General features: G+C 39.5%; 1 protein-coding gene across 7 annotated transcripts in view; it reads left to right on the top strand.

The window, feature by feature from the left end:
* KITLG (KIT ligand) overlaps nucleotides 1–14370 on the top strand; it is an 89746-nt gene that overhangs the window by 58469 nt on the left and 16907 nt on the right. For all 7 annotated transcript variants that reach the window (XM_005279125.5, XM_065560393.1, XM_065560375.1 and 4 more), the window contains 2 exons: nucleotides 8720–8890; nucleotides 11409–11571. In XM_005279125.5, coding sequence (XP_005279182.2) covers nucleotides 8720–8890; nucleotides 11409–11571 — 334 coding nt within the window. The remainder of the gene's footprint in view (nucleotides 1–8719; nucleotides 8891–11408; nucleotides 11572–14370) is intronic.

Raw genomic sequence — 14370 nt, 5'->3', positions numbered from 1 at the left:
GAAAGATTGCTACACAGACATAAGCTCAAAATTAAAAAAAATATATATGATTTGAGAAAACCCTGGTATAGATATCTTTAGAGTGAAAGAAGTGCCAAAAGTATAAATTACTTTGAGCAATATACCAAACTAACGCCTGGCTAATGCTAGCCCAATGACCATATGATCTAAGCCATTACTTGCATTAAAAGAGGATATAGCAATGGAGAAAGGAACAAGAGAGGATAGGAGAATGGAGAACAAGAGAAATGATAGCATCAGTACCACTGACAGTAACAGTCACTTAGGCGATACTGGCAGTAAAATGATTGTATCTAATTAGGCAAGAAATCTGGATGAAGCCATGCAGAAACAACTAAGATGTCTGTGCAACCATGCAAGGAGTTTGGATAACAAAAAAGAGGAAACAGAACTACTGTTTCAGGAAGTGAAACCAGATCTTATAGAGATAACAGAAATATATATGGTGGAATAATAGTCATGACTGGAATACAGATATTGAAGGGTATGTGCTGTTCAGGAAAGACAGAAATAAAGGCATAGGGGGAGGAGTAGCATAATATATTAATGACGAGGTAGATTATTAAGAAATTAGAAGTGATGGATAAAACAGAATCTGTTGGGACACTTTGGGGAACAAAAACAACAAGGAGTCTGGTGGCACCTTAAAGACTAACAGATTTATTTGGGCATAAGCTTTCGTGAGTTAAAACCTCACTTCTTCGGTTGCGTAGATACAGACTAACACGGCTACCCCCTGATATTTGGGGAACAAAGGTAACTGAGGCTCCAATGGAATAGTGCTTGGGATCTGCTACAGACCCCCAGGATCTGATTTGGATATGGATAAAAACCTCTTTAATGTTTTTAATGAGATAAATACTACTGGGAATTGTGTGATTATGGGGCTTTCATTTCCCAGATATATATCAGAGAACAAGGGCTACTAATAAAAGGTAGGGTCAGATATTCCTGGATGTGATAGCTGACAGATTTCTTCACCAAACAGTCATTAAACCAACAAGACGTGATGCCATTTTAAATTTAGTATTGGTAAGAAGCGAGGACCTCGTAGAAGAACTGGTTGTAAAGAACAATTTTGATTTGAGTGATCATGATTTTATTCTTCCATTTAGTTTAAAATGAATTAACAAAAATACCTCTGCAACTAGGATCCTTGATTTCAAAAGGGCAAACTTTAAAAAAAAATTACAGATTTAGGGAAGTGGACTGGACTGAAGAACTCAAGGATCTGAATGTGGAGAAGGCTTGGAATTACTTTAAGTGACAATTACAGAAGCTATTTGAAGCTTGAAACCCAAGCAAGGGGGGGAAATGTAGGTAAGGGTTGCAAACCAAACTGGATAAACAAACATTGCGGACTGCTTATTAAGAAAAAGCAGAAGACCTGCAAGGAGTGGAAGAAGAGATGGATCAGCATGGGAAGCCACCTGTTGGAGATCAGAAAGCATAGGGGGAAAGTGAGAACTACCAAAAGACCAGGAGAGCTGGACCTTGCAAAGGAAATTAAACCAATATTGAAAGGCACTTTAGCCATATAAATAAAAAGAAAGCAAGGAAAGAAAGGGGACCACTTAGCATTGAGGATGGGTTTGAGATTAAAGATAATTTAGGTATGGACCAACACCTAAATGAATATTTTGCCTCAGTTTTTAATAAGGGTAATGAGGAGCTTGGAGGCCATGGCAGGGTGACTAATGGGAACAAGGATATGGAAGTAGAAATTACCACATCCGAGGTAGAAGTCAAACTCAAACATATTAATTGAACCAAATTGCGGGGCCTGGATAATCTCCATCCAAGACTATTAAAGGAACATGCAAATGAATTTTAGCCCAATAGCAAGGAGTTTTAATGATCTGTAAATTCAGAGGTCGTACTGAGTGGAGAATTGCAAATATGGTACCTCTATTTAGGAAAGGGAACAAAAGTGATCCAGGAAACTATAGACCTGTTAGTTTGACCTGAATTATATGCAAGGTCTTAGAACAAATTGTGAAAGAGAGAGTAGTTAGTTATATATAAGTAAATGGTAATTCGGGGGAAATGCAACATATTTTTACAAAAGGTAGATTGTCAGTCCAACCTGATCTCTTCCATTGAGAAGATAACCAATTTTCTACCCAAAGAAAAATGCAGTCGGTCTAAACTTCTTGGATTTCAGTAAAGTAGTTGATACAGGTCCATGTGGGAAATTATTTATTAAATTGGAGAAAATGGGGATTAATATGAGAATCAAAAGGAGGGTAAGGAACTGGGGAGGCTACAACGAGTCATGCAGAAAGGTGAACTGTCAGGCTGGAGGGAGGTTACTAGTGGAATTCCTCAAGGATCAGTCTTGGGTCAAATCTTATTCAATGTTTTTGTTAATGACATTGGCATGAGAAGTGGGAGTGTGCTAGTAAAATTTGTGGATGACACAAAGTTGGGAGCTATTGCCAATGCGGACCAGGACTGGAATATCATACAAGACAATTTGGATGACCTTGAAAACAGGAGCAATAGAAATAGAAATTTAACAGTGCAAAGTGCAAGGTGATGCACTTTGAAACTAACAAGACTTTTTGCTATAAACTGTGGATGTATCAGTTGGAAGTGACGGAGGAGGAGAAAGTCGACCAATACACCCAAATCTATGAGCCATCAATTTGATTTGGGTGTGAAGAAAGCTAATGCGATCCTTGGATGCATCAGGTGAGGTATTTTCAGTAGAGACAGGGAAGTGCTAGTACCATTATACAAGGCACTGGTGAGACTCATTTGAAATACTGTGTGCAATTAAGAAAGATTAATTCAAACTGGAACAGGTGCAGAGAAGAGCTAGTAGGATGATCTAAAGAATGGAAAACCTACTTTCCAAGAGGAGTCTTAAGGTACTGGGCTTGTTTAGACTAACAAAATGAAGACTGAGGGAAGATATAATTGTAAGATAAATAATTCATCTTCCTCCCTGGTGTTCAAGTTAAGGAACAAGTTGGCACAAGAACAAATGTCTATAAAGTGGCCATCAATAAGTTTAGGCTTGAAATTGATTGAAGATTTCTAATAATCAGAGGAGTGAAGTTCTGGAACAGCCTCCCAAGGGCAGCAGTGGAGACAAAAAAACCTAACTGTCTTCAAGATTGAGCTTGTTAAATTTGTCATGGGGATGATATGAAACTGCTTACAATGTAGCCGATCGGTGACTGCTAGTAGCAGGTGATGGGACAGAAGAAGGGGAAGGGCTCTGAGTTACTACAGAGAATTATTTACCAAGTATCTGGCTGGTGGGTTTTGCCCAGTGTCTAACTGGTCCCCATATTTGGGGTCAGGAGAGAATTTCCACCCAGGTCAGATTGGGAGAGACCCTGAGGAGGAGGAGGGGGTTTGCCCTCCTCTGCAGTGTGGGGCATGGGTCACTTGCTGGTTTGAACGAGAGTAAATGGTTGATTCTCTGCTATTTGAATTCTTTAAATCAAGATTTGAGGACTTCAGTAACTCAGCCAGAGGTTAGGGATCTATTACAGGAGTGGGTGTGTAAGGTTCTGTGGCCTGCAATATGCACAAGGTCAGAGTAGATGATCATGATCGTCCCTTCTGGCCTTAAAGTCTCAAGTCTCTAAGTAATTGTGCACATTATATAATATATAAGTAGAAAGTAAGAGCGGCCATACTGGTTGAGACCAAAGGTCCATCTAGCCCAGTAGCCTGTCCTCCGATAGTGGCCAATGCTAGGTGCCCCAGAGGGAATGAACAGAACAGGTAATCATCAACTGATCTATCCCCTGTCACTCATTCCCAGCCTCTGGCAAACAGAGGCTAGGGACACCATCCCCGCCCATCCTGGCTAATACCCATTGATGGACCTATCCTCCATGAATTTATCAAAAATCCATGAGGATTCTGGGGGTTTTGTTTTGGGTTTGTTGTTTCTTTTGGGGTTTTTTTTAGACCCCAAAAATACAATAGTCTGTCCAACCTTAATGTGTATGTGGCATCAGTGTTGCACTGTGGCAAAATAGATGGTTGTTGAGTTCTATTGAAGCTTGGAGGTTTGCACGAACCAAAAATCCCACTTGAACCTGAAGGAGTGCAAATTATACCTGATATCTTAGGCTAATTAAACTCAGCAGAACAAAATATTTTCTTTGCATCAGAAAGGAGTCCTTTCTGAATCCTATATGGTCTAAAATATATTGTAGATTATGATTGTGTCCCAAACAGCAATAATCCAGAAACAAGGAAATAGTAACAGACTGCTGTAGCCACACGTGACAAACCGGACAGTCTCTACGCAAAAGAATAAATGGACACAAATCAGACGTCAAGAATTATAACATTCAAAAACCAGTCGGAGAACACTTCAGCCTCCCTGGTCACTCAATTACAGACCTCAATTTTGCAATACTCCAACAACAAAACTTCAAAAACAGACTCAACGAGAAACTGCAGAATTGGAATTAATTTGCAGACTGGACACCATTAAATTAGGCTTGAATAAAGACTGGGAGTCAATGGGTCATTACACAAAGTAAAACCTATTTCGCCATGCTAATTTTTCCCCCTACTGTTACTCACACCTTTTTGTCAACTGTTGGAAATGGGCCATCCTGATTATCACTACAAAAGTTTTTTTTCTCCTGCTGATAATAGCCCACCTTATTTGATTACTCTCGTTATAGTTAGTATGGCAATACCCATTTTTTCATGTCCTCTGTGTGTATATATATATTTTCCTACTGTATTTTCCACTGCATGCATCCAATGAAGTGGGTTTTAGCCCATGAAAGCTTATGCTCAAATAATTTTTTTTAGTCTCTAAGGTACCTCAAGTACTCCTTCCTCGTTCTTTTTGCTGATACAGACTAACATGTTTCTGGTTACCAGTTCCTTCATGATTTTAGAGCTAGTAGATCTCATCCTCTCATACCCAGTTTTATTCATAGATTGGAAGAAGAAAACAAGGTTTCTTGCTTTTTCAACTATTGTTTTTTACTTTTAATGAACTGGACTGAAGAAAATATTCTCTCTGCATCTGCAAAAGAGACTACTACTGTCAAACTGGTTTAACACTTCAGCAAACTCTAATTCCAGATTCTTAACCAATGGCTTCCACCAATTTAGTGCTCTTAGTTTCTCTAAAACTTGGCAGAAAACATGTACTGCTTAATATTATTTGTCATTTAATATAAAATTTTAATAAAATTTAGCTCTTAAGTAATTTGTAAATTTCACATTTAATTTTAAATAGATTTATTTAAAAAGAATAACTGTCTTTAATTTTTTTTAATCTGATTTGTTTTTAATTGAAAAAATATTGATTTTTTTTTTAATCCATCCTGATTCCCTGGTTCATAAAGTGAACAAGAATGTGACTTTTGTAATCACCAAAACATCATATAATAGGTATTAATCTGATTTAGTCTAGTTTGCATCCTACATTGATTAGTTAAATATAGTTTAGAATTAATGATGTTTTGTTTTGGCGCAACCAGTTTCCTTTCAGCAGTATTGCCTTTAGGAATTGGTGCCTATAAAACTTTGGATGTACAGTGTATTTCATTAAAGTACAGTGCTTTCATTGCCATGGCATCTGGCTGCATCACATCTAAAAACTGACATCCATATGTATTCACAATGAGCAGCAATACTAACTCACCAAGACATAAATAGGAAGAGACAATGCCTCAGTTTAGAGACTTTTGGCAAACGGTTGGCTGAATAAATGGGCTTTGATTTGGGCTCTGACAGATTCCTGCAAGCAAAGAAACCCGTAGCTGGAGCCTCTCCAGCAAATGTCCTGCTTTCAGATCTGAAAAGTACACATCTAGAGATTGAGGAAAGTGCCTTAGTTTATACTTCAAATGGTGCATGAAGTGGGAAATGGGATCTATTGTAGCAGCTCCCAAGCTTTATAGATTAAAAGTAGCAAGGTAAATGGCATATAAAGCAGATGGGAAGCCAGTGCAGTGCATGTAACATGTTCAAGCTGACCAACTCCATTAAGCAGAAGGGTTCTTGCATTATGCACTAACTGAAGTGTCTGAATAGCTCTAAGAGTAGATCCAAATAGAGTGCATTGCAGAAGTCTAACCTGGAGGTAAAAGGCATGGTCTAAACCAATGAAAAGAAGCTGCAATCTCTTAGCTAAATGCAGAAAGATAAAAAGCTTCTACTGCTACTTCCTGGGAGTATAAGAGCAGTCAGGTAAAAAGTACCCAGAGATGTAAATCTCTTTGTCAGGGGCTGAAATAACTAGTGCAGATGGAGCAGTGGTAAATTCCTCAGTTCCATTAGCTATTTCTCTCTGTCAACTATTATTACATCTGTGTTTTTGAACACACTTCAGCCAGCTTATTCTTATCCCTATCTTTGATCTTTCCCTACTGAGAAAGCAAGGAAAGTGCACAGCTTGACTCTGATGAGAAGAAAATTTAGAGCTGAATATCATCAGTCTGCTGACAGCACTATAAGTCAGAGCCCTTCATGACTCTCCTAGAGATCTCACTTATTGAGCAGAAAGGGCAACAAAATAGAATCATGCTGGAAACACAGAATTTTTGTATTCTACACTACAAGATGTTGCTTGTAGTGCTGCTCTAGTGGTAGCAGAGTCAGTGCAGGTTATGAGCTGTCTGGGCCACTGGGTGTGTGTGGAAGGGCACAGTATCAGACCTGTTTCTACTACAGAATAAAGGTCAACAAGCCTTCTATTCTTTGCTCTTTCTGCTGCCCTTCTGTTAGTGCTCCTCTACAAAAGGAGCTGAGAGGCAAGGCCAGGCATTGTCAATTGCACAATGCCCAAAATGTCATGGTTTGTTACACGTTTCCCATTCCCAGACCGGAAGGAAGAGCTCTGTGTAAGCTCAAAACTTCTCTCACCAACAGAAGCTGATCCAATAAAAGATATTTCCTCGCCCACCTTGTCTAATACCCTGAGGCCAACACAACAACAATATTACATACGGCTTGTTACATCCTTACATGGGACTCATACCAGGAGGCATACTGTAATGCCAAATACTGTAATACTACTTTGTGGTTTCTTTTACACAAAAATGACAGTTAGTGAAGATTGTAAGGTAAAGCTAAACTGTAAATGTGAATCTGTTCACTAATCCTGAAGACTGCTCAATAGTTTATTTAGTCTTAGAAGGTATGCATGCCTCTCCCCCCCATAAAAATGCAGAAAGGTGAACTAATGGTAAGGTAAATGGTAATGAATAGGAGGTAAACTAGGCTAGAAGAGCATTCAGCTCCAAGTGATGCTGATTGAACACAAGAAGAAATTTTGGAACATCTAAGGAATACCAAATATAACACTTTAGTACTGTGATCTATCTCACAAGGTGAAGAAAATCCGGGCATGTCAGTATTTGGAAGGAAGAACTCCAAATATCATGCAAGGTACTGCAAGAGGTGTTAGAGACAGGCACTGTGCTACTGAAGGCATATGTTTCATATGAAATACAAAACATAATCTTGACCACTGGTGGTCACTAAAGATGCCATGGCAACTTTATAAAGAGCTGAGATAATAGCTTAGTGTTCTAGACAAATTCCAGTGTTTTACTTACTGTACTGATATCTATTATTCACTTTTTTAAAAAATCTTTCCTGCAACGTGTAATCGCACATTGTGTGACGAAGGCATGGTTTGTTGTGAAGAGATTTCTATATATAAAGTTGTCAGTATATAAATCTGTCCCTTTTTCGTTGAACAGATCTACTGCCCGTGTATATATTCAGGCATGTCTACTTAGCATAATGACTTAGGTTTCTCTACTTTTTACTCCTGTTAGCCCTGCAGAGCCAACACCTGCTGTATTTTATTACTTCCTGTACATCAACAGAATGATTTACTAGGCTCCAATTACAGAAGCAATCAGCTAAACCTGTGCAAACCCACTGACTTGTGGTTGCACAAGTATCACTTGGGGCATGATTTGAAGTGTTTGAAGTACAATACTGCACAGCTGTAACTGAGGTCATAACTTGGCCTCTTAATTCTTTTTATTGGTAAGGGTACATGAGAAGGAAAAACCTCAGGTTGACTTTCATACCCAGGATGAGCTTGCAGGGCAGGCATTTAGTAAAAAAAAAAAGACTGGAGGGGGAAGCAGTTTCTTGTAAACTATGCAGAGTTGCTCAGAAATTAAGAAAACAATCGTGGAATCCCACAATGCCAAGTTTAGAAACTTATTTTTCAGAACAGAACCTTAACTCAAAGATCCTCCTGGATTTAAGGTGCTATATAAGTGTAGGGTAGCAACAGTAGTGAAATGAAGATTGTCTGGAAAGCAATTGTCAAATAAAGTCATTAAAAAAAACAGAAGTAGGTATGATATGAAAGAGTAGGAATAAATGGCCAATTTTGGCATGGAAAGAGGTTAATACTCTAGTAGCCCACAGATCAGATGCTCAAACTGAGGTTTGACATTTATTCCCAAACTAGAAGAAGGGGTAACATTATGCTGACAACATTTTCTGATAACATAATTAAGTCAGCCAAGATCAAGGAGGATTGCAAGGTGCACCATAAGGACTCAAGAGAACAGCAGGCAACATAATATTAGTTGAATTACAATTTAGACAAGTGCAAGATGATGCAAATTGGAAGGAACAATTTAATCTACTTTTACATTCTGCATTACTTATGCAAAAATTGGTTAAGTGTGGTGTTTAATCTGCCTCTCTTCTTTTTTATCTTCCCTGACAGCCTAATCACTGTTGGTTGCATTTGATGGTGCCTGAGTTTTCAAAGAGTCTGCATAATCTTCTGCAAAAATTTTCAGATATGTCTGATGTTTTAAGTAACTATTCAATCATCAATAATCTCACGAGGATAATCAATGATATTATGTTATGTCTAGATTCTGAGAAAAATAAGGTAATCTTCTCAAAGAGAGAGTTTTTCCCTTTATACTGCATAATTATATCTGAATTTTTGTAGCAGAATACATGGCTTGATATAGTAACAACAACAAAAAAGCCCAATGACCAAGGCTACTTTAGGTTCTATATTCTTTGTTTCAATTCCTATTCAATGCAACTACTACTTCCCCTTTAAAAATATATTGAGTACAATGTAGAGATGTTAGCTATTGGCGACATAAAGTGGAAAAAAGGTATAAGATAAGGCTAGGATTTTGTCAGAGAGATCACAAAGTCATGGAATCTGACTTCCAGAGACCAATATGACAGCTGTGGGGCTGGAGCTGTCAGCCAAGACCCACAGCTCCCAGCCGCCACTGCAGTGGGATGCTCCAACAGGAGCTCCAGGCCACCGCTAATCAAGGGGGCCCCTCCAGGCTCCAAGCTGGGGCCCCTGCAGCTGCCCCGCTGCCGCTGTCATGGGCAGTGTGGGGACTTTAGAGCCCCAGCAGGAATGTGTTAGACCCTTCTCCTACCCATTTTGTCATAGATATTTTTAGTAAAATTATGTACACACCACAGGCTTCTGTGAATTTTTGTTTATTGCTCATGACCTATCAGTGACTCTTACTAAAAATATCCATGACAAAATCTTAGCTTTAGGTATAACCACTTAAAAAACGTCAGAGGGATTACAATGTATGCCCAGACAGACAGATATATTCAATATATTGTCAGTGCGTAGTGCGAACATTTAACTCTCATTCTCAAGGTAAATCAAACTGGTCTATGTCAAATAAGCATGAATCATTTTGCATCTAACTTACACTGGAATCCTGAGCATAATTATTAATTTGAATCTGAAAATATCTGAAAAAAATTGTGATGAACTAGTAAGATTATATTAATCAATCAGTTTCAGAAACCTTCATATTGAATTAATGGATATTTAGCCAAGGAAAATTATACATGATAGTGGGCCTTCCTGATTCCAGTAGTTGCTGGAAGTGCTCAAGGAATTTCACTCCAGGAGTCTGATTCTAGCCTTATTAGGAATGAGAGTAATAAGAGTTAAGTTTGTTAATAACACTTAGGTAAAAGCCCTGATATATCTAATTGCATTCTGAGTAACATTGCCCAGCTGTGAGTACTCTATGTATGAGTAAATGGTTTTGTTAATAATTACTTACTTAAAAGTACTAAGTGTGAGATCCTGGGCCTGTTGAAGTCAAGGATTTCACCTTCTGTGTATAGTTACCTTTGATCAGTAGATCTTAAACAACTTACAAATGTGGGCAAGTGCAATTATTCCCATTTTACAGAGAGAAACAGTTGCACAGAGAGGTGAAGTGACTTGCCCATTATCAAACAGAGACTCTATGACAAACCTCAGAGTAGAACCTGATCTCCTGACCTGCAGTTAAGTGCATTATGTAGTTGCTGTGATGGTGATTGTATGTTAGGGTTTTAATTACCTTTCCATTACAATCCTAATTTTGTTCTTTAGCACACACTCAAAAGTATCTATCTTAGCAAATTCAATCTATGAATTTCCCATGGTCTGTTGGTACAAGATATTTAATTTAAAAAAAAAAGTGTGATTTTACTTAAAATCTTTGTCTTAAAAGAAAGACTTTTAGATAAATGGAAATAAGGAAGGTAATCTCTGTACGTTGAGGTAACTACTAGGTAATTTTGTTTCCTGGAAGAAGAATGAACCTAGATCTATCCTTGTAACAAGAAAAATAAAACAAACTGAAGAACCGCCCACTAGGTAGCTTTTCTTGGTGCATGATTTAAAGATGCTCTTGTCCCTGCCACACTTATTAGGACCAAAAACTAGCCCCTGGCCAAACTTGAATTGCTGGGATAAATAACTGCTGTCATTAAAGATAAGGATGGGTTAAAAAAATAGCATTAACATGGATCTCAGGGTCTTCAGTTAGTTTGGCACAACATATTATCCATCAGGCTGCACAATTATGGAGTCCCTCTCTTCTTTTTAGATCCTCTCCAGAGAGGCAGGCTGACACCAATAGTGGAACTTGGACCACTGTTACTTGTTTCAATATCCAAAACACTTATGATAACACTGAATATATTGTGTTCCTGTTTCACATTAAAATGGTCAAGCACAACCTTATAAAATTCCACACACCCAGGAACAAACAACTTTTTTTTTTTAAATTAAGAATTAAAATCTCATGGTTTTTTTTCATTATTAGGATAAGATGAGTGAGGAGATTTCAAGCCTAGGCTGTACATTTTTGTGACAATTTTTCAAGAGTGGATTAACAGTGCTAACTTTGCAAAGGGAAAGAAATTAATTCAAAATCCTGGGATCAGAGCTTTTGGTATTTTTAAGGTTGAGATTTCCTGAAGTAAAGCAGAACTCTGCATTTTAAATGTTAACTTCATTTCTGGGTCACCAGTTGGTATTCCTTGGTAGAGCCATTGTCTATCTCTCAGGCCAGATTGACCAAAATGAGTATTTGTCTGGACTTTTAAAAAATGGAATTCTGTATTTTTCCTAGAATTTTAGAAAAGAAAATGTTCATCTTTATGAAGAAGGCAGGTTCATTCCTGAAGAATTCTTTAGGCGCTTTAATAGAACTATTGACGCCTACACGGATTTTGCAAAAAAATCAGATCATAGTGACTGTGTTCTGCCATCAACAACAGAAACACCAGAGAACAGTAAGATCATAAAATTGTTCCCATTTTTGTTGAGCCAGATCCTCAGCTGGTGTAAATTGGTGTAACTCCTTTGAAGTCAATAAAGTTATGTCAGTTCAGAGCGTCTGAGGATCTGATCTATTAGCTTCATATTTCTTAATATCTGTGACAGTGACTACTAATACCAAGGCTGAAGTCCCACTGCTAGTACTATAGAATTAAGCCTGATAGCAAAACTGGCATCATTACATAGCATCGTTTATTAATACAGCCTACAATTATTTCATTGTATGTGCTCAGACTGTTTTCACATCAACAAAAATATCCTGGGTTGTTCTTTTACAATGTTCTTAGTACTGCATTTTATCTTACGCTTGACTTTTGCTTAACCATGACAGTTTGATCTTTTTGAAAATGTCTTTGGGGATACTGGGCCAATTCAGAGGCAATGTGTAAGGTGCTGTAGGTTAAATAAATAAATAATGGAGATATCCTATCTCCTAGAACTGGAAGGGACCTTGAAAGGTCATCAAGTCCAGCCCCCTGCCTTCACTAGCAAGACCAAGTACTGATTTTGCCCCAGATCCCCAGGTGGCCCCCTCAAGGATTGAACTCACAACCCTGGGTTTAGCAGGCCAATGCTCAAACCACTGAGCTATCCCTCCCCCCTAAGCATTGGTAAGCAGGTCTAAAGGTACTTAAGGTGGCATAGTTTATAGGCTGAGTGTCTGGAACTAAGTGTAAATAGCACCAGTTGAAAGTCATCTGTGAATTTGGCCCATTCCCATTAAATAGCATCATGGATTTATGATATAGAGACTTTAACAAGCTCAGGTTAAATTCCTGTGGTTTCATATACTTGTTCCCATTGCAGTCCTTAAAATGAATAGATGTTTTGAATTTCTTAAATTTTGTTGCCACGATGATTCTTAATTGGAGGGAGGGATAGCTCAGTGGTTTGAACAATGGCCTGCTAAACCTACAGTTGTAAATTCAATCCTTGAAGGGGCCACTTAGGGATCTGGGACAAAAATCAGTACTTGGTCCTGCTAGTGAAGGCAGGGGGCTGGACTCAATGACCTTTCAAGATCCCTTCCAGTTCTATGAGATAGGTATATCTCTATTTATTATTATAGTTGTTTTAATTAGGGTAACATGTCCAGTTGCACAGTTACACAAATAAGAACTGAAAGTACTTTAGGCCTGGATCCACACAGAGGCTGAAGTGTTGCAACACCTAACTTTTTTAGACACCTAGAAAGTCACAGGAACATCAATGCAATCTACAAAGCCTGAGTTTGCTACTAGGCTCCCTATACAATGAATGGGGAGAGATAGGCACCTAAGAATAGGATCCTCAAAAGTCAGTAGGAAGGAGCTGCATACACTAGCCACTGGGAGATGCTGGCAAGCAGGATGTGCCCTAAGCCCTGCCCCTTTCATGGACTTGGGCACTTATCTCTGCTAGTGATCCATAACTGGGAACTCCTCTCCTGGAGTAGGTGGCTTTGGCGCCTAAGTTGTTTCTTGTGAGAATGAGTTAGGCACCTGCCTCACTCTATGCAAAGTCGCTCGAGGCGGTGCCCACATTATAACTTTTAGTCATTAGAGTATTCATCTGGGATGTGAGAGACATGGAGGTTCAATTCCACCCTCAGGTAGAAGGGTAGAAAGGATTTGAACAGGGGTCTTCTGTGATTCTCAAGTATCAGAGGGGTAGCCGTGTTAGTCTGAATCTGTAAAAACCAACAGAGGGTCCTGTGGCACCTTTAAGACTAACAGAAGTATTGGGAGCATAAGCTTTCGTGGGTAAGAACCTCACTTCTTCAGATGCAAGTACTTGAATACTCAAGTACTTGCATCTGAAGAAGTGAGGTTCTTACCCACGAAAGCTTATGCTCCCAATACTTCTGTTAGTCTTAAAGGTGCCACAGGACCCTCTGTTCTGTAATTCTCAGTTATTACAGCACTTTCCTGGAGAGGTGGAAGATATGGAAGTGGATAGGGTCCCCACTGCTTCCTCGGGCACCCTACCCATCCAATCCCCCTGGCTCCTGCTGCCTCCCTAAGTTCCCCACCCACCCCATGGCCCTTACTGCCTCCCCCAGCCCACTACCCAGCCCAACACCGCACCCTGGACCCGCTGCCTTGCTCCCACCCCCCATTGCCTCAAGCTCCCTTCTGCAGCCTTGCACTCCAGGGCTGCCCCACTCCTTTTCTTTTGACCACAGTGCTCTGGGCAGTCATCCCCCATAAAGCCAGCCCTGGGTAGGACACTGCTGTTCAAAATCTCTCTCTCCCCGTGTATGTGAGGAGGTGAAATGGAACCTGGGTTCCCCACATCCCGGGTTAGTGCTCTAACCACTGGACTAAATATTATAAGGTCACTACCGCCTCCTCCTCCTCCAGCCAGATTTTGAATGGGACCCAATCCAGTAGTTGGCCTCTGAGCACACCTACTAGATCAGGCTCCTCAGCAGAGAGACTCACTCTTTCCCTGGTTTGTGGTTCACTCTGAGCATCAGGCAGGAGATAAGCACCTGGATGGCTAATCAAGGCAGCAGTGTGCAAGCCCAGAAGCAGAAACTGAGGTACTTAGGGAACTCCTACTGCAAAAACTTAGGTGCCAAGTGAGTTTAGGTGCCTACAAGGTCAGGCAGCAGCAAGGCAAGGGTTTAGTGCATCACAGTGACACCTAAATGTGGGGTTTAAATGCCTAAGTACCTTTGTGGATCCAGCCCCTATAGCCATAATCTAATATCATATGTTAACAGACCAGAGTAGCCCTATAACCAAGTGCCTTATGTAGGGGGATCTGTA

The sequence above is a fragment of the Chrysemys picta genome, chromosome 1, assembly GCF_011386835.1.
Source record: "Chrysemys picta bellii isolate R12L10 chromosome 1, ASM1138683v2, whole genome shotgun sequence".
NCBI classification, from domain to species: Eukaryota; Metazoa; Chordata; order Testudines; family Emydidae; genus Chrysemys; species Chrysemys picta.
The sequence above is the reverse complement of the archived record's forward strand: the minus strand, read 5'-3'. Positions and strand labels throughout refer to the sequence as shown.